Source organism: Cebidichthys violaceus, unplaced genomic scaffold, assembly GCF_023349555.1.
Source record: "Cebidichthys violaceus isolate CVI_PGR_0920_01 unplaced genomic scaffold, fCebVio1.0.p SCAF_5, whole genome shotgun sequence".
Taxonomy (NCBI): Eukaryota; Metazoa; Chordata; class Actinopteri; order Perciformes; family Stichaeidae; genus Cebidichthys; species Cebidichthys violaceus.
In genome coordinates, this window is record NW_027176705.1 from 9060179 (window position 1) to 9081302 (window position 21124).

At 39.0% G+C, this 21124-nt stretch overlaps 1 protein-coding gene across 1 annotated transcript; it reads right to left on the reverse strand.

The window, feature by feature from the left end:
* Nucleotides 1-932: 932 nt before the first annotated feature.
* LOC137887728 (DNA-binding protein RFX7-like) lies at nucleotides 933-20752 on the reverse strand. Its single transcript, XM_068730912.1, has 9 exons — nucleotides 20329-20752; nucleotides 16396-16429; nucleotides 11641-11726; nucleotides 11245-11367; nucleotides 9725-9841; nucleotides 8929-9013; nucleotides 8585-8798; nucleotides 7574-7854; nucleotides 933-7146 (listed from the first exon to the last, which is right to left on the reverse strand). The coding sequence occupies exons 1-9, from the start codon at nucleotides 20448-20450 to the stop codon at nucleotides 3916-3918; spliced, it is 4293 nt and encodes a 1430-aa protein (XP_068587013.1). The 5' UTR covers nucleotides 20451-20752; the 3' UTR covers nucleotides 933-3915.
* Nucleotides 20753-21124: the final 372 nt, after the last annotated feature.

The following is a 21124-nucleotide window of genomic DNA, read 5'->3' on the forward strand; positions in this document are numbered from 1 at the left end:
TAAAGTACCTTAACTTTGTATTTAAGTAAATACAAGGACATGTATTAGTTATGTTTACAATCAGTAAGCAGCTGCAGCTAGTTATGGTGTAGTGTGTGTATGGAGTTGTTACATCAGCTAAATTAATTTGAAGTAAGGATTCAAATGTTTGTCACAAACAATATGTGTCATGAAATGCAATTGTGTGCTCTGAATTAATTTGTGAATGTGAAATTCAGGTTCTCCCAAATTCCATCTGAAGTCCAAACTAAATATTCTGATTACTGTCATATGTGATAACTATAGCTCAATAGATACAGGATTTTTGAGGCTGATATATTGGCAGGTTAAAACCTGATTCACTTGTGATTGTGTCATACTGTCTTATATTAGGACTATCTCACTCAAGAGCTTTCTGCTCTCTATCTCTCAAACAAGCTTCCCAGACAATGCTGTGAGTAGCAAAGTCGGGTAAACCGTGAAATCCAAATTTCACATTCACAGCTTTGTTGTCAGAACCAAAGTCATGAAGATAGGCCTTCAACTATTAATTCCCAACAGACAGAAGCAGAAAGAGACACTCTGGACATGAAGTCATGAATCTACAAACAACATGCATTTAAGGACACCTGCCTAGGCTGAAAATATGAATAAATATCCTAATCTGAATTTCACTGTACTTTTACTTTTTTGTATTTTTAAGTATATTTTGATGTTAATACTTTTGCAATTTTACTTAAGTAACATTCTGAATGTTTCACTTATTTCAGAGTATTTCTACACTGTGGTATTGCTACTTTTATAGGTGAAAGATCTTAGTATTTTTTACTTTACTGCATTTCAAAGGTGAACAAGCATGCATTCCTTGTACATGCAGTTCCAAGTCTCTTGCCAAGCCTTACCTTTTGCTTTTATGCACATATTTAAAAAACAAACAAACACTGATTCCACGATACTGATGTACTTAAAATGTTTATTGTTTGAAAAACTCTTTAAAAAGCAGTATCAACAAGCACTTCCCCTTATAAAAAAATCCCCAGTACACTGACCACAGCAACACAACAGTAGAGGGCAGTTCTACAGCTCTGAACCACTTTCAGCAAGAGGAAGGGTAAAGTCTTCTTTAAACACAAACCAGAGTTAACCAAATAAATGCTTTGTTTGTTTTCACAGACACAGTAAAGAGAAAAGAAAACATAAATAAGAATCGTTTGTCTAAATTGATCAATGTTAAGTCATACTCAAAATGAGATTGTATATTATAATCTGCTTTTACAGAAATGAAAGGTTTTCTAAAAATGTATAAAACAACGCACAATATTTATCAACACACTGAAAGAGATTCAATGTTCTGCGTTTGCAATATATCATGACATTAATATTACACCTTATAGTTATGGATTGTCTCTTTTACACATTTTAAAAAACGTGAGCAAATATTTTCTGGGACAATTTTCTGCCAAAATTCAGTTCTGAAAGGTTTTGAATTTTGAGAGTTTTGTTACATTTTGTTATTATTCACCACATTGGACAAATCATTGGACAAAAAAAGCACCATATACTGTATGATATGTGGTTATTTGCTATGACACTTAAAATGTATGCTACAAATCATCTTGACAGTGCAAGTCAGATTATTGTGAATTCCCAAGATTACATGGTTTGCAAGGTTGCATCTTCTGTACAAACAACACACTCTGAATAAATAGTAAAAACACAAACACCCTGAACGATGGTGAGACTGACCAAAAATAAAAACACACTCTCTAGTGCTAACACAGAGAAACAGGATAAATTACAGTGTCTTTTTTGCCTCCATAAAAACATTATATACCTGTTGGTTTTACAAAAGCATCAACAATAGTAAACAAAACATTAACATTGTCCTGATGAACTGATTATATAAAGAAATGTTTTTCCAGTGCTGCAACTGTCACCAATGTTTCACCTATTTCCCATTTTATTCTTCACATTACAGAATATAATTTGGCTGTTACCCAACATAACTCAGTATGTCACCGATATCTCAGTGCATGTTATTGCAGGTTATATTTAACAGTTAGTCTTTGGTATGGACATAAGGCTTAAAAACCAAAACCCTCAGGGAGCACCTGTGAGTCTCATCTCATCTGTGGTTGCATGACTTCTTTACACACAGCTCTTCATCAGTGCAAAACAAGACTTTCATATATGATCAGTGATTTCATGATTGAAATCCTCAGGCCATGCAGTCAAACATGTTCCTCCATCATTCAAATTAAACTCAGTGCATTTATGTAAAGAAATACAAGTACTACAGATTGTCAGTGCAGTATGATGAGTGCTACATTAGGAAACAAACATTGTTCAAGTTCTTTAGAGATAAGAAGTTAATGTATGCTCAATTTCATCTATTTAGTCAATTTTTTTTATCAGATGAAAACCTTCACCTCCGAATCAAGGAAATTACTTGCACACAGTACAATAATGCATTTTCTGAGTGCAAAGAAAAATGGCTATTATTATGTCCCATAACTCTTCTTTTATACAAGAATCATACTGCAGAACCCCCACATTCATTGGGTTTAGTTTAATTATTATCAAATGGTTTCTTTAATAAATTCTTTCCATTTTTAATCCACAAGTGGTTAAGAGTAGAGCCCTCATCTTACACTGTTGGTTTTCTCAAATATCTATGGATTTAACAATTAACAAAGAAATGTTTTTTCCATGTAAATAAAAGAGCTTCATTAGAGTTTCTGCAATTTTATAGTTGAGATTATACAAGACAATTTATCTTTTTGCATACTTTTTGCAAAAGTGTGACTTGAAAAACAAGACAAAGTGCAAAAGAGGCCTAATTCTACTATGGATATCATCATCTTCAAGTTATCTGAGCTCTATATTGAGCAGACGTTTGATTGTGGTGATGATTAAGACATGAGAGGTTGACTAGGTTGACTCTTTAAATCCATTGGAGAGGCACAAAGTCTGGGATGACTGTCAGGAAGGCCTTATATAAATGAACAACATCTCAAAGCTTGAAAATGTGGAGCAGATGAACTGACAGTTTAGACATTGATCACTTTCTTTTATGGTTCTGGTACGCTTATTACTCTTAGTAATAGAGTATTACTCTTCATGTATTCCATCGAACTGATCCCTCAGAGTTCATTTTGATATAATCAGATAATCCATTTTATATTTTAAATTATTACGCATCCTATTATATGCTCCATGCCAACTCCAGTAGATCATAAGAATATATAAAATGTATTTCTATTGTTGGATTTATGTTTCTATCACTGAATTACATTTCTATAAACTGTAAACTATAAAGTGTACACTTTCAAACATGTCTTGTTAATATTTTTCAGCGAAAGAAAATGCACATAAACTAGACTGACACATAAAGCTCCTGCAAAGATAATTTGTGATACTTGCAGTTTTTGCATCGTACACAAATGTTGCAAATATCACTATTATTACTATTATTAGTTCAGCAGTCATTTTTCTCATTATGCTTTAGTTAGATAATGCTTCAGTTAAAAGAGTTAGACACAATTATATTAAGAAGTAGTTTTGTAAAAGCCTTATTAATAAAAATCATTTTTTTTATGTATTTATACATTTCGTTACACTAAGAAATCCACGGCTCTGTTATGATTTCTTCACTGACTTTTCAGTGAAAGATTGTTTTTTTGTTCAGTAACTTTTGTTTACTTGTTGTAAATGCTCTTGATCAAACAACGTGAGGCGATGTGCTCTGATTAAAGGGAAATGACCAGCATTTTAATCAGAGTGCTGCAGCATCATTGCAGTTCAGCCTGGCACTTAAACTGGACAAACCTCAATGTGTCCAATGTTGCATTATAAAGTGTAAATACCTGAAAATAAATAAACAAACAAGAACCACAGGTTAACATGTTCAACATGACAAAAAAAAAAGCTCTATTCTCAACCCATCAACCCAACAGTTGGATGATCTTTGCTTTCGAGCCAGTCAAGTCCACTAGAGTGGGCGGTGTCGCTGGTAATTTGCTGAAACAGCACATCATTCACCAATTCCTCCTCTGCAGCAGCATGTTGATACTGCCCTTGCTGCTGGTTGGGGTCAAACAGAAGGTCTGTGTCCAATGCGTTAAGGTCATTGATGCTACTGGAGAGATCCGATGTCATTCTGATTTCGCAAGGGAAATCTGCGGTGCCTGTAGTTAGCCCTGACACCTGGTCCATGAGCTGACTGCCAGCAGTAAGGCTGTTGTCTGCCAGGAGGTCTTTCACAGTGCTGCTGAAATCCAACTGCTGCTGTAGTTCTTCTTGATGCTGCTGTGAGCTCAGCGTAGACAACATAGACTGGGCCTGTTGTCGATGCTGCTCTCTAGAAGCTGACTGTACTCGGCTGTCACCTGCCAAGAGAATCATTTGTTCATTAATAGCATTCTCGATCAGGTAATTTGGCCTCTGCAGTCTGCTGGTGGAGTCAGAGGTCATCAGGCTGAGGTGGTGGTCACTGCAGGAGAGGTTGGCGTCAGACTCGAGGATCTGGGTGAGGTTCATGCGTGCAGTGTAGCTGGGGGGGAAATTATTGATGCCCAGCCCCCGAACAGTGTCGTCATGGTCCCCATCCAGCTTGCTCAGAAGGACATTGGGGATGTTTTTGCTGTTGCAGTGTTGGCCTGGCGTGGGCCGGACCTCAGTTTGCATCATGATGTTGAGCGGCACAGAATGGCTCCTCTGCGCCATGCTGCTCACCGCAAGATTTGTCTGGCTGTTTGCAAAGATGTTTAACATCTCTGGCGTCACAGGAGAGTTAAAGGGAGACGCTACTGAACAAGGGATATGGGGAAGGTTTCCTGTGTTTCCACTCAAGTTCCTCTGATGCACAGCGGGACTTACACTGCGACATCGAAAGGTTGTAGCAGGTGTGTTGGTGGCTTTGTTATCCAGAGGGGCCGGTACAGCGAAGCCCTCTTGCTTGGCCGTGTTAGTTACCTGCTGCTGCACGGGCGAGATGGGAGTCAAGCGCCCAAAATGGCTGTCGTGGTGCCGTGCGTGAGGGACGGCGAAAGCGTGAGGTTTTTGGAAATGGTCACCTATCAGGCTTTGATAGCTGGGGAGGATTCCCATTCCACTGTTGGCCTTGTTTAAGCTTCCGCTGCTGCTGTTGTAACTAGTATTCATCCACTCCAGCCTGGTCTTGTCTGGGTGGGTTGCCATCGGTCTCTGCATGGGCTTGACTGGGCTGCTGGAGATGGTGCTGCCGTCGTGGAAACCAGTGATGCTGGAGTTGATGGGTGTGAATGCAAATGGGTTTCTGCACTCCACTGGACTGGGAGGCACAGTGCTGCTGCAGTTGGAGTGTGGAGTGCCAACCGGGGTGTGTCGACTGCTTCCCAGTGCGCTGTCCACTGGGGTTGTGGAGGCGATGCGGGAGAAGGGGCTCTCTCTGGTGAAGCTTTGGATTCCTCCCATCATTTCTGACGTGGGTGTGGGAGTAGGAGTCGGAGTAGGTGTTGGAGTTTGGATCGGGTTGCTGCGGCAGTTTGCAGCATGATAGTAAGCAGACATGGTCTGATTGTTAGACATTATGTTGTCTGGCATCAAAGCCTGTTGGCCCTGCAGACTAACACAGGTTTGAAACTCCTGCAGGTTGTTAAGTTTCATCTGCTCCTCCATCTGCACCAGCTCCTCCACAATGCTGTCCTGAGTCACGTCATCATCAAAGGGAAAGTAGTCCATATCAGTCTGCATAGGGAGCTGGCTTGACGATGAAGCTTGATTCAAAAAGTCTAAGGGTGTATTAACAGGGATAGACTTAGAGTAGGTATGTTGTTGAGCTCCCTCCAGGCTCCCTGTGGCTGAACTCCTAACATCAGTCATACCTGAATGTGTTTGGAGGCCAGGGTTATTAGGTATGGCATGCACGTTAGACATCGTGTGCCCCTGCTGTTGCTGAATTAATGCGTGACTGACTGAGGTGCAAGTTTCCATAACAGTGGAAGTGTTTTTCCTCTGCATTGAGCTCTGTGTTTTGGCAACAGAGTAGAAGCCACTGGCTCTGACAGAGGAAGTGCAAGGTGCATGTAGTTGAGCGGATGGGACGGTCTCTACCTCTCTGGCAGCTGGTGCACTTTCAGGTCTAGTTGGAGCTCCTGGCCTGAGGATGTTACCGACCGTGTTTCTAATCCCATATCCAAGACCAGCACCGCCCTCTATTGGCTGCTGGGGCATAAAAGCCCTTTTGATTGGAGAAAGGTCTGGACTAAGGCCTGAACGTTTCCTGAGGCTCTTAGTGGATAGGAAACCTTCCTTTATTGATATCAAACTGCTGCTTTCCCCAAATGAAGGTGGTGTGCTGGTGTTCAGTAAAGAAACAGCGCTGTTATTCTGAGTGGAGGGAGTTAAGTGCAAAGCGCTTGTATTATTAGCGCCGTTATTGCTGTTTCCAACTGTTGCCACAGTGTTAGAGCTTGAAGAGGAATTTCCATTGCAATTAGTGCTGGATTTGTCCTCCAGACCCAAGAAGCCTTTAGACTGAGGTATGGGCACACTGGCAGCCCTATGTAAAGCCCCTCTAGCCCTATTTGCCATTGCCTCTTGAGGGAAAACTAGAGCACCAGGATTTTGCATTTGGCTGTATTTATGTATAGCTTCAACTTCCATTTCCACATCGATGGTATGAGTGTTAGTAGTCTGCCCGGACCTGGCCACCGGGGCCAGAATGGGGACTGCAGAAGTACTCCTCGTGCTTTGATTGGAGCTGATGTCTTCTGCAAACAAAGTACTACTAATGCCTGCAGATGCCGGCCGCAGAGCGGCGTTTGTGAAGGAAGTGGTTGTATTGCTGCTGTTGGGTGCGAGCGATATGGCTGTCATCTTGACCAAACTGACTGGGCTGACATGACATGTGGTCATCACAGTCTTAACAGGGCTATTGCCGATGATCATGGTGGAGGGCGAGCGCAAAGTGATAGCAGTCGTGGCCGCAGGTTTGGGCAGGATTTGCGCATAGCGCTGGCGAGCAGTGCGTTCTCCCACTGGACTGGCTCGAATATTTTGTGGGGTTTTGGGGCTCTGTTTCACTGTCTGGACCGACTGGGTCACCATTTGGAAGTTAATAGGCAGCATTTTGCTCTCTATTGTTCCCATTGGGCTGGGGGACAACAGCTGCCTGCTTCTTTGTACCTGCAGGGAGGGAAGGTCAATCAGAAAGTGGAAAACTGAATTCTAGATCATAATCTCTTTAGTATGAGAATTTTAAAACTGCCCGAAATATGTTAGCATGCTATGTACAAAAAAAAAAATCTATAATTTGAACTTACATACAATACATAAATAGTTGATACATAGCTGAAGTGACATAATATTGTGGTTATAATAATGATCACAATAATGAACATCTGCATAGGTTTGCAGCAAAATACTGTCTATGTTTAGTGCAAAATGGAGACACAGGACCATTTTCTTTTTAGTGGCATGTGGTGTTTCTTTAAGTGGAATATTTCAATTACATCTAGATTTGTATTTACTCTACAATATGGTGAATACAAAAGATAAGACAAAATGACACACAAGTGTAATCTACATGCTGCTGAGAGTGCTGCTCTCTCACCGTGATGGGGCTCGGGACAGCAGCGACCACGATGCCAATGGTTGGCTGAGGTGACAGAGGGGTTGGGCTGGCACAAGGCACACTGTCATCTGCCCGCTTGGTTTGTCCCTCTCCGGGTAAAGGAGAGTGCAGCTTCTGTTCTTGTTGTTTCCTCTGGATCTTCCTCTGGAGCTGCTGCTTTGCATCGACAGAAGGTGAGGACAGGGTTGTCACATGAGGCTGGAAGGAGTGAGCCTCAGCAGCGGGGACAAACGCTGAAACCGTCTGAGAAGACTTAACCTCTAAAGAAAGGAAGGTTAGAGATGTATCATGTTACTGTTATTAGTACAAAGTAAATAGCCTCATCATCATAATATGTAAAGACAATATGCTTTGATCATGGCACTTCATTGGAAAATAAACTAACTTATTGTTTATAATACTTAACATCCAGGAGTCCACGCATTAAAAAAGTCCAAATAAAACATTAATAAAATAATGAGTCCAAGGTCCAAAAGATAAGATTAAAAACCCAGCTGATCCCAATACAACACAATCAAAATCAAATAACAACATACATTCAATAATAATATCAATAACTGGATCAAACTATACACAAAAAATGGGCCAAACAAGCGCAGACAAATTCAAACTAATAATTACAAAAATACAACCAGCTGCAACATTAGATCAGAACATTCATGTATGTATATTCAGCCATATAGTCTGATTTAAGTGCAAATGTATTTGGCTCTAAAATGTGTGAGCACTTATTGATTCTATAATATTGAATAATTTTTGTTTATCCACATATCGAATGAGTAATATGTGTTTGACCAGAGATCTCCAGTAAAGTTGAAAAAGTCAGGTAAGTCAGGTAATTGAAAAATACAGCTGTCCTCATGAAAAATATCCAAGCAGACACCTTTTTTTTACCGACATAAAAGAGCAGTAGCAGGCAGTCGCCTCAAGATGCCACAGTTGACCTGTTTTTACACAGGTGGCATGAAGCCGACTGAATGAGCGTCTGACCTGTTGCTGTGCCGGTGACAATTGTGAGGGCTGCCAGAGACTTGTTGCTGATGTAATGGCTGTCGATTAGGAAGCGAGCCAAGTCTTCCACGGCATCAAACTGGCGTTTCAGCACCTTTTGGGCCCACTCACACACCAGATCACAGGCTGCAAATCGTACATCCTCCTTTATGCTGCTCAGCTGGCCCGGTGACTCTAAGACATCACACTGGAGCTACACACAAAAGATTTGTGTTTTTACATATATAAATGATACATTGCGTGACAGGACATTGACAGAAATAGAGTCAAAGAGATTTAAGATTATTTTAAAATATTAAAAACGAAGATCTAAATGTGCTTACCCCATCCCCTGTTTTATGGAGATCCAGAGAGGGTAAAGATGGCATGTGAACAAAGGGCCTCTTCCTCAGTCCACTGTAGCAATATGTAAGCTGGTGTTAAGATCAAAAACATGTTCCCAGGATCCCCACGTTTGTAGTAATATAGATTGTACACGGGCCATGTAATGTAATCAGTTACATTTTCCATGTAAAAAAGTCCATATTAGAAAATTGGACAATTTAATTTTCCAAAACTCAGTTTTTCATTTGACAGATCAATGTAAAATTAAGATTTTAGAATTTTTTTATATCTAGCGCCTGTTGGATTCATGAGTTTCCAAAATGTTTAACCACTTTGCTGCAGTAAAACTACTTTAATTTAAAATGTGTTTAATATATTGATATTGCACCAGTTATTTTACAGATGCTATAATTAGTACTTATTGTCAAACTATGAATGAAAACAAATCCTTGATTCCTCAGACACTAGCAGTTTGCTAATACAAGTTCAAAACAAACAGTCAAAAGTATTTCGCCATCATAACCCATAAAAATCTCACACCAAGATAATTCATTAACCTGAATAACTGACGTCATCAGCAAAATAGAGGTGAAAAATAAAATCACAATTGTGTCGTGAAGGTTAAGATCATGGTGACTCCCCCGATGGCCTCTGTATTATGCTTCTGCTTCTGAGGCAGAGGGGGACTTTATTTCATTTCACATCTATATTTAGAGAGCTTATGAACTGCAACAGCAGATGGTCTGTGACCAGAGACAGACCCAAACTGTTACAATCCATTCCACTGAAGGATATTTGGATTTTCCTCTCATGCCAAGTCGACGCGCCTTCATGTTCGGGAAGACATTTTTCATCATTTTTCCAAAATCTGCAGCACTCAGTGGTTGGTAGTTTAGATTGTCACAGAAGCTCCTGAAAGACACAACAGACAGAAGAAATTAAATCACAGGGAAAATTCCATCAACACCTTTTATGTGCCGGTCATAACCTCTTACAAAGCTAATGCAGCCTCTGTCTCTCTTTGCTGCATTTCTTCGGCAGTATACTCTGGCTCAAATAAAGACATTTGAATATCCGAGTAAGCCAAAATACTCTAAAATGTATCCTCGTCCATAACGTTCATCCTTACATCCAACTACGTCACTGTCACGTCAAATGACGGCGTTGTGCGCAGGAACAGACTTGTGAGACGGCTCATTCGTTATCTACTTCCATCATCAGCTCCAGAAAAACCAAACGCTCTGACTGAAATCAGTTATCTGCACGAGTGAGCCATCTTGCTTCTTTCTCATGTTTGCTGAGAGTTGCACATGCACAATATCAAACAGGTAGGCTCTACCGGAGATTGTAACGTTAGCCAGAGCAAGCAAAATGTCAGCAATGTGGAAATATTTTACACTGGAAAATTACACCAAACGGCAACACTTTTTTTGCGCACTGGTATCAGATCGGTACTCAATATCAGTAAGTTCAGGTGATGGAATCGGATTCAGGAAGGAAAAAATGGTATTCCAACATACCAATAAGTCCGATATTTTTCTTTTTCTTAGGCAAAAACAAAACTTAGAGAAGATTGAACAATTACATTAATCAGGTGACCAGAAACATGATGTATATGAATACTAATGTTGCCTTGCAACTGCTGGATGAGTAAATAGGAAATAAGAAAAGTTAGGTGTGTCCAATTTTGCAACAATAGAGTTGTAAAAGTGACTCAGTTTGACAAATTTGTAAAACGAAAACTAAACCAAGTGCACATTTTTGTATTAGGCATCATCCCCATTCCCATCGAACATAAAGGGAGGTAATCAAATGTTTCTTCATGCAAGTTTTTCTTGACTTCAGTACTTGCAGTACCTTTGAAAAATATAGTGGCAAATATGATTGTTTCTTTGTAAAAAACTAAATGTTTTTGTTTTAAAGTGAAGCACATAACGCCTCTTTAAAGCCTTTTCACCTGTCTATCCTAAAGGCGCCAATATTTCTGGGGGGCACTGTATTTCTGATCTGGTAGAGTTAAAAAGACAGTTACATAACACTGTCAGAGCATTTCAATGGCTGTCTCAGACTTTCCATTCTAATATTACCAACACATGGTGCTCTCTGTGATTCCCATGCCTGCTGCGTCTATTTATACTGTTGCTTCAGCCGCCAGTGATTTAGAAGAGAAAGAATCTCGACCATTAGTAGCTGTTATCTATTAAAGAGGTGAACACCAATGAAACATATTCAAATATATAGTGGAGTCTATAGGTAAGGAAAAAAAATCAGCTTTATTCTCTGTGAGTTATATATTGGACTCTGTTTTCACCTACTTGTATTCATCATAGACCTCCTGTTTGGGAAGAGACGTCTCTGGGTATTCCTCCAAATGATGGCGGATCCAGTTAAACGCATGCATCTGCTGAGTGCGGCTTGATGACAGGGCGCTCTGGTCACTGAGAAAAGATGTGGATCATTGATTGACTGACAAATGACAAAACAGAAGAACAACACTTGGCTCACTCAAGTCACTGTCATCTTAAGAGTCCTGAGAAATCATCCTCACCAAAGATAATCTCACTTTGTTTGTGTGTGTGTCATTATTATTTTACCATTCTATATCATTCACATACTACACATTTTTAAGACAAAAACAAACAGAAATGTTTGCCACTTCATCAACTGTACATTTTTCTATAAATACTATGAGAAAGCAGGTGTGTTCTTACCTTTTATCAATGCTGCTGCTTGGACCAGAAGGCAACTTAAGGTAGAGGTAGAGTTTTTCAATGTCTGAGAACTTCTCCACATCTTGCTGTAGAAGTAAAAAAAGAAGGTACAGAGCAGAGGTTCAGTCACCACTGTGGTCCAGACTGAAATATGTCAACCTCTATTTGATGGATTGTCAATAAATGTTGTACAGACATTCATGATCCCAAGAGGATGAATGATTTTGCTGATTCTCTGACTTTTTCTTTAGTGCCACCAGCAGGTTCACATCTGTGGTTTTGAGTTAAAAAGTCTCAACAACAACTATCGGCTGCAATGAAATTAAATCTGGGTAAAGATAAAGAGCAATAACTGTGGCGAGCCCCCGACTTTTGCTCAGCTGTACTTTGTGTTTAGTGCTAATAAGAAAATGTTAGCGTGTCAACATACCCAACTATAAGAAGGTGACCATAGTAAACATTACACCTGCTACACCTGTTAACCTTGTCATTGTGACGCATTTAGCCCACAGGCTGTTGACCGGGGGTCTCCAACAAGTAGCTCTCGAGCTAACTGTTTCTGAGTGGCTCGCTAAAGGTTTAAAGAATATTTAGATTGATTTGATAACACAAAGTCACTTTAACTGTTTAAAATTCTATCCAATCAAATTCACTGACATCCCACCCCCTTCTGACACAAAATTATTATTTGTCAATCAGTTGACAATTGGATGAGTTGCGTTGCTTTCAATTTGACACTGTGACATTAGGCGGTGTTAGCAGACTAGCAAGCGCACCGCAAAATATAACAATACCAATAAAAGGCAAAACATTTCAATGTCAATTTCCAGGATGAAAAGAATAAGTCCTTCGCATATGGATTGAAATAAAAGCGATGACTGTGGTGGCTGAAATGTTATTAAAAGGACCATAAAAGTAAATTATCTCTGCTATTAGCGACGTACAACTTGGTACTATGAGTAGTTCTCATTTTGTCAAATTAGCTCTCAGATTAAAAAAAGTTGGAGACTCCTGCTGTAGACTGTTAAGTCGTGTCTTCTCAGTGAAACAGCTCAACAGTGTACATGCCTTTATTACAGGGAACGAGTAGATTATGATCCTGGCCTATTCTCCATAAAATGTAACAGTAGGAACACAAACAGTACACACAGGCGTGTCCAACACAACTTAAATTTTAAGCAACAAGGTGCTTCACTGGATAAATATTAAACATTGATTAAAGCTCAATTCTGTCATGTTATATACTCTCCTGTGAATATAATCAGCTTGAGTGAATACAGTGGGAAACATCTTATTTTGTAAATCAAGACAGCAGAGGAACACTATTCATCTTTTGTTTGGGTCTTGGATGCTGCTCTGCAGACCAGCCTAACCTCCACAAACTAAAAGGAATCATCAAATTCAAGAAATCCTCAGGGCTGACCTGTCAGCCTTGGTATCTAAGATGTGTGCTAACTAAATGTCCTTGGCACGGTCTGGAGCTACAAACAGTCTGAGACACTTCTAACGGCGTTTTTCAAAAGAAAAGAAACATGATGGCAGAAGAAGGAGCAGTTTAAATCCTGGTGGTTTAATTGGCAGCAGACAAAATTGTTGAACACCAAAGAATACTCCAACCATGTGGGAATGATGTCAGTAACAAATACTTTGAAAAGTTTTCACCTCCCTTGAAAGTATTCATGTTTTATTGTTTTAAAACACTGAATTAAATTAGATTGATGGTTTTTAAACTATTCAACAGAAAACACTCTTTAACGTTAAAGTGAAAAAAATATCTCTACAAAGTGATTTCAATCTATTTTAAACATAAAATACGTAAGTACATAATACATAAGCATTACGATACATACTGTATCTGGGTGTCTAACTTTAGTTGGCAACTTCATGTGTGAAACAAGTTGTGTTAAGCCTTTTATGGCTCCAGAAGGAGCAGTGCAAAATTGGTTAAATTGACTCAAATGACATTACTTGAGTCAATTTAACCAATTGAAAGCATCAGTTGGTGCTGAGAAAAAGCAAAAAATCTGGCGGTGTGGAGTTAGAAAGAAGTGAGCTTAACAGATATGTAGCCCTCTCCTCATCTCTGCTTGATGCTACATCAGCCACTACTAGCATAACACACCTGAATCTCTGACCGTAGTGTCAGTTGTGTTGCATTGTGGGTGTTGTAGGCGCCAGGTTTTGACAAGAAGAAGATTGCATGGCATAAAAAACATGATGGTATAGGAGTGCAGTACTAAATCAGCAGAGGACTCTTTTAAATCAAGCATTAGAAAAAGTATGACATAACTGAAATCCTCTGAAGTACTTAATAGCTTCACAGGCGGAGATGGTGCATACAACTGTTGGGACGGTGCTTTTTTTGTCTGTCAGATTAATTTAATTTTTGGTGTAAGCCAAACACGGCATATCATTAACATACCATCCCACAGTGAAGTAGCGGGGCTGGGAGTGAGGAGCATGAATTAAGTTTTAACCTGACTTTAAACCTAGAAGTGTAGAGATACGAGGCAGTACCATGCTGCATCCTTACAGCTGTACAGCTGAGATACACACATACAGCTTAAATGGCTGCAGACAGACAGACAGACAGACAGACAGACAGACAGGCAGACAGACAGACAGTCAGACAGACAGACAGACAGACAGACAGGCAGACAGGCTTCGGCAGAACATGCAAGCTTGTAAGGTGAACTTGAATCCTCCGCCGTTAACCTTTCACCTTGAACAGCTTGCTGAGCCCACAGCTCTCCCATGGCTGAAGATAACACTGAGCAGCCATGAGGAATACAGGTAAGACACATCATCCTTATACATGATAATCCTGAACATTTAACTAAGCAATAATGACAAGCAATTAGTTTATCTGTGAGCTGCATTTCTGAGGCAATACTGCTTAAACCTGGTTGTGCATCATTCACAGGACGTGGTTGCCTTTTTTTTTTAGACTCACTAAAAGACTCACTTCCTGCTCTGGACCATCAATGCCTGTATGTTACTGTGTCATCAGCTGTGCACAGTGAACTCCAATCCCCACTTCAAACAAAGTTGTTACCAGCATGTAAACACAAACGCAGTGTACATTTTGGAAGTGTATAGTTAATTTGTTTAAGCTTTTTTTGTGCAGCTTTGTACACTGTGAACCTGACACAAGATGACACACAATGCTGTAGGTTTGTCATCTAAGGAGAGATCAGGAGAACGAGTGGAGGATGACAACACAGGCTTACACAAGGTCAAAAGACATTTTTGACTTTCTTTTTTTGAAATGCATGACAGGGATGTGGGTAGATGAACCAGTCTGTATTAACAACTATATGACATCAAACATTATATATAGAGTATTACATGAGGACAACCAAAGTCCTGGCCAACTTCTAGTAGCCTTGGCTCCACAATTAATTTTTTGCGTTGAGGGTTTCTTTTATTAAAAGCTGAAACATGACACGGGGATATTCTGCTAAGTTAAATGGTATCTACAACTGCTCAATAAAACTTTGATTCATCATGACTTTAGCAAATAAATATTCAACATGTAGACTACAGCTCCAATGAGGCTTTAACGTTGACCGTCACACTCTCCAGGGAGCTGCACGTTATTAAAAACAAAACAAAAAAACAATTATATTGTTGTTGAATAGCACCAGTGCTGGCATGTACAACACTGGATACCACTTCAGCACACAGTAAAGTACAACATTAGCCTGCTCTTGTTGGTTAGGAAATCTACTCCAGAGCATCACACAGAACCGCTACAGTAAAGTCACCACAGCCTTAGTCACAATGTATGTACAAACGATGGACATCAAAACATAATTCATGATGATAACTGAATACACCGTAAATATCTACAGCACAGCATCATTTATTTAATACATTTTTTGCCCCACAAACAGCGGGAGCTGCTTGAGCCAGATCTTCAACAACAGTTGGCCAGATATACAGTTATTGATGTTAGGTAATAGATATTCAGTCACCGAAATTCAGTTATAGATATATTCGTGGTCCCCAGTGGTATTCCAATGGTTCTGGTTTACTTTAACATATACACAAGAATATTTTTAAATGTTTTCATTTTCATGAAAAAATGCCAAATATAATGCAGGTTCTTGCGTCTCAAATTTGAGGATTTGCTGTCTGTTTCACATATATGATTACAAGTGAAATATATATATTTTTTTAACATTTGAGTGGATGAAACAAGCAAGAAGGACATCACTTTGGGGCTCTGGAGAGCTGTGATGGTTGTTTTTAACAACCTAAACATAAACAACTTTTATGTTTTATGGACGTAAGGACTTATCGATTAATGAAAAAACAAATCATCAGATTAGTCTATAATAACAATAATCGTTAGTTGGAGTCCTAGAGCTCAGTCATTCTTCCATTCTTCCCACAGCTGACCTTTACTGTTTTTGGAACTAGCGCCACCTTCAGGTCAAAATTAAACTTGCTCCATTAACTTTTTCATTTTAACGATCCCATGAACTTTCTTTTAGCATCACTCCCAGGACATATCTTTAACGTTCTCACCAATTACTGGTATGTTATAACTTCTGTACAACATTTTCTCATTGTAAAGACAGATTTGTTATTTGTTGAACATATGCCGGAAAGGAAATAAACTCATCAGGAATCAAAAGTATATTAGCCCTACATGCTAGAACCAAAAATACATTAGAAAAAATAGTTTACCAGTTGAATAAAAAGGTTTCATTTAAATTGTAATTTGTAGGTTAAAAAGCTTCAACTCACCAGAATGTTTTCCACTTTTGATTGAACCGATTTGCTGCAAAACAGAAACAAAGTATAAATTAGTATCAAGCTTATGTAACATGAACGCTTGTGTCTAAAGTGTATTTATTTATAAAGCAGAGGAATGTTTGGCATGAGACAACCCTCCCTCCAGCATCTCTCAGATCATGTATCCCACCACCAGGAACACATGTTGTCATATGTAAAAAGAGAGAGAGAGAGAGACGGCCACTGTGGTAACATTGTCTCTGACAGAAGAACAAAGTTCTTCATGTGCAGTCACTGTGTAAATCTACCATATGTATATCTTATATCTTGAAGGAAGAATTTGATAAAAAAAGGACTTTTAACCTTTACTAATGTGTATTTTATAGTATATACTTCAATAAAAGGAGCCCGGTCCCATCCATACTGACCATACTGGTCAGACAAAAGACGAAGAGCAAATTACCGAAATAAACTACACGGCCCTCTGTAAGCAAACTTATTCATGCGAAAACAAGCATTAGAAGACAGATTTAAACCAGTGAGAAATAACTCAGGGTCAAACCAAGATACATGAATAAAACTTCTCCAGGTCTAATTCCTAATCTGCAGACAGGTCAGGTTGTTGTTGACTAAGACACAGAAGGCATGTCACATTTAAAGACTCTTACTCTGCGACACCGGGCAGGTCAGAATCAGGAGATGCTATAGGCCACGACAAGAACAGTTCACTTTAATTCACTGTTACTAGGAGAGCCAAGGATTTCCCGGTGCTGAAAGGCCGTCATTAAGCTGTTTGTTAGGCAGATTTGGCAGAGACGGCAAATGACACCTGAGGCACTGAATCAATAGAAGAATTGATAACTTTAAATCATACTGTGTATAATATTCAGGTGCAATTCAGTCTCTGATTAGGTGGCTTTGCTGAAAACCAGCAGGAACAGTAGCAATTCACGATAGACTATCATTGTTGATCAAGACACAGTGACGGTATAGTTGCAGATGAACTTGCTGACCCCGACTAAGATAGTCTCACTCTACAATGAACCACTCAGCCGCTCAAGTCAACGTCAATATTTATGCTCTAATCCTCTTAAAGGTTAAAGATTTAGTGAGCAGGACAAATATCCAATATCCCATTATGTTAGCAGAGTGACGTGTTTCTGTTGAGGTTTTCCTGCAGACGTTTCACCTCTGAACTGTCGTACTTTCTGGAAGTTCAGCCTTTTGACATTTTATGGCTGTTTGACATTTAAATGATACTTGAGTTCATTCACATTCAGAAATAAAAGGCTACTTTCAGTCAGAACACAGCCTTAAATAACAACAACCATAGACAATATGCACTATTAGTTGTTAACAAAATTAAGTATTTTTTCTAATGTAACATATCTTAACCATAAAACATCATTCAATTAATTAATACAACATTATAGCTGACAGATGTATTAGAATACAAACAACAACTGCTGGAATATTACTATTATTAATAGGCTGTTAAACTGACTGGCAGTTCTATGCAATCCTTGCATTAATTTAGTTTTAATACATTCTACTTTTCCATGAGGCTTTGATTCAGTGTCTTTGATTTTGTTATGTGAGTAGATAGTAGATATAGTAGTAGTGTCAGTCCTGATTATTTAAAACTGGTAATTTTATACTCCCAGGACACTTGTAGTCATGTGCTTCTGTCTGGTAAATTATTTGGAAATAGTTATTTGTAGCCTAAAACCAGGCAAAGACATGAGTTCAGTGAGCTTTTTTAAATAAACTCGTATAAGAATAATTTGGATAATATCGTGGCCATGTCTGATAGATGTGAGCAGTTTTCAGAAACAGATCTTGGTGATAAACATGCCATTATATTTTTATTTCAAGGGTTTAGCACAGCTGTTACAGGAGCTACATACTGGAGCTGTTTGTTTCGGTATGTCGGTCAGGTTTTGATGATGGAAATAGAGGGAACTTGAATGTAGATGACTGTTACTGTGACAACGCCTTCAACCAATCAATAGTCAACAAAAGATGAGGAGGCGGGTGTGAGGTGAAGGAAGGGGTGAACTAGCGCCATGTTGCCTTTACTTAAGTAAAAGTAGCAAAACTCTATTACAAGTTCCATGAGTGAAAGTACACAGAACTATACAAGCAGAATGACCCTGACAGATTTATACTATCATGTACTATAATATTAGATTACTATTACAGGTGCATTAAAGCTACAGTTTGTAACTTTAATGAAAATAACTTTTTGTCATATATGCTCAAACTTTATCCTAAAAGTACATAAGACAGATAATCTCTGCCCCCTTTAGTGCAACTAATAGCATTTGAAAGTTTCCACTCAAAAACAACCAATCAGAGCCGAGGAGTCTCTAACGCAGCTGTCAATCACTGCTCGTGAACTCTGATCAAACTGTCAAACTAGTCAATGCTGATCAAATATGATTCAAGATTCTGTTAGAAAATTGCCTATTTCGCACATCAAATGTTTACATATTTTAGTGTACTGTTCAGCTGTAAAATTAGAACGTTTGCTCTGTTCGATGGGCGGTGCTTGGTTTTGGCTCGACTAATTGAAACATGGCGGCCAGGTCACAAACTTGAGGCATCTTCTGAGTTATTTGAAGGAGCTTTGACTGAGCTGGACTGGTTAATGGAAAGTAATGTAACAAGTAATGTATCTAATTACTTCTGCTCTTGAGAAATGGGTTAACTTATTCAAAGAGTAATACATAAACTAAGTATTTTATTCAAGAAACATCAAACATAAACATTTACCAAGTTAAAAATTGTAGCTTTAAAGTGCAGCATTTTAATGCTGTTGCTGTTCAAGATGGAGCTAATTTGAACTACTACATGTAGTGTTGGATTGTTTGATATATAGAAATGCATCATCATATTGTATAAGATATGCTATATATGTAACATATATCTTTACAGAATAACTGGTGTCTATAGCTGTAAAAAACAATACAGAGTAAAAAGTACAATATTTTCTGGCAAGGTGTAGTGGAGTAGCAGGAAAGAATTTAAGTACAAGTACCTCCACATTGTACTGTTCTTTACAGATTAATATTTTACATACACAATGTATAATCTGTGAATATAATATGAGGTACTGTTATTGATTATATGATTGCTATTGATTGAACTATTTGACAGTATGAAAAAAGTTCAAATCAGCTCCATCAGTAAAAAAAAGTCAAATTTCAGCAATAATAATGTATATAATAATAATATACAGTGCAATAAAATTATGCTGATAGAAACCACTGTGCCTTGCATAATGAGTTATGTTACTTTTGATTAAATGTTGAATGCAAGACTTGTAGTTTGTTTGTAATAAAACATGTTTATTATGTTGTTCTGCTTTTTTTTACACACAATTCTAAACGGAGTGGTGGAATTTGGCTCAAGTGCTGCACTTAGTATTTCACTTTTCTGCCATTTTATAATTCTCTCCCTTCATTTTAGAGGGCATCATTGTGCCTTTTACTCCCCCACATTTATTTGACAGTTACTTTACAGATTCACATTTTACTTAAACATATGATAAGCCTATAAAATATAATGAATTGCTGGTGATTAACAAAATAATTTAGTGTAGGTAAACTTGACTCCCACTTGAGCAACTATAACAGTATGCTATTTACATATTATTACATCAGTAATTCAGTGACGTATACTATGTAATAATGTAGTACTCACAAAGTGTCTGCTCAACAAGTACTGTTTACATTTTATACTTCTACACTTTGCTGATAATACTTGTGTACTTTCACGTAAGTCGACTATTTGTAACTAAGTATTATTACATTGTGGTATCACTAATCTTACTTGCTACTTTCTGTGTGCTGACTCTCTCAGTGTAAATGTGATATCTGTGAGTTATTTCCCCTTGAAGCATCATCGTATATGCACAGTGGTAGTATGTGAACACCTCCTCACCAGATGGAGTTCTTGATCCTCAGCTGCAGAGCACTGGCCTCAGCGCCCTGCAGCCCGGTGAGCAGGCCGGGCAGACTCCTCGCCCCGCGGTCCGCCTGCTGCTGGGGTTCCTCCTCGGCCATCACGCTGGGCCACGGCACGAGTCTGGACTGGACTGGACAGGGCGGGAGGCGTGGACGGTTGTACTCGGGTTAAACAACATGGACCGGAGGTCGTCGCGATGCTAACGGGACAGCAGCGCGCCCTGTTGTTGTTGTTGCCACCCAGTCCTCCTCCGACATCGCGACTCCCAACACTTGCTGAATTAAAGACGCTGTGCAGCAAAACTACGTGTCGCTGGCAAACGCGACGTGATGCATGGATATAAATACAGGCAGGCGTAAATAGTAAACGGACAGCTGCAAGGCAACTAGCTAGTCCCTCCGGCGTGCTCTGCCCTGCAGTACCCCTCACGTTATGGGATGTCTCTGCATGTGCATGGTGGGTAGTAGCTGTTGGGCGAACGCATGCGCACTAAGACCCACAGCATTAAAAACAACATGTAAGCTGGAGACGTTACTGAGCACGTTACTATGAATGTCAGTTTAAATCGGTTTAAATATGGATATTATTATTGCGTATATATGTTGACACAACAGTAAAGTAAAAAATACATATGCAAATAGAATGATCAATCAATAATTAATATTATTATTAATTATTATTATTATTAATAATAATAATATGAATATTATTATATGCATTTGTATATGGATTACCAACTTGGCGATGCAGGCAACTGTCTAGGGGGCCCAGA

Coding starts and splice junctions, on each gene's coding strand:
- LOC137887728 (XM_068730912.1), bottom strand. CDS start 20,450: ATGGCCGAGGAGGAACCCCAGCAGCAGGCGGACCGCGGGGCGAGGAGT. Junction 11,368..11,640: donor AGCAGCAGCATTGATAAAAG/GTAAGAACACAC, acceptor ATCTTTTCTCAG/TGACCAGAGCGCCCTGTCAT. Junction 7,147..7,573: donor CTGTCCCGAGCCCCATCACG/GTGAGAGAGCAG, acceptor CCCTCCCTGCAG/GTACAAAGAAGCAGGCAGCT.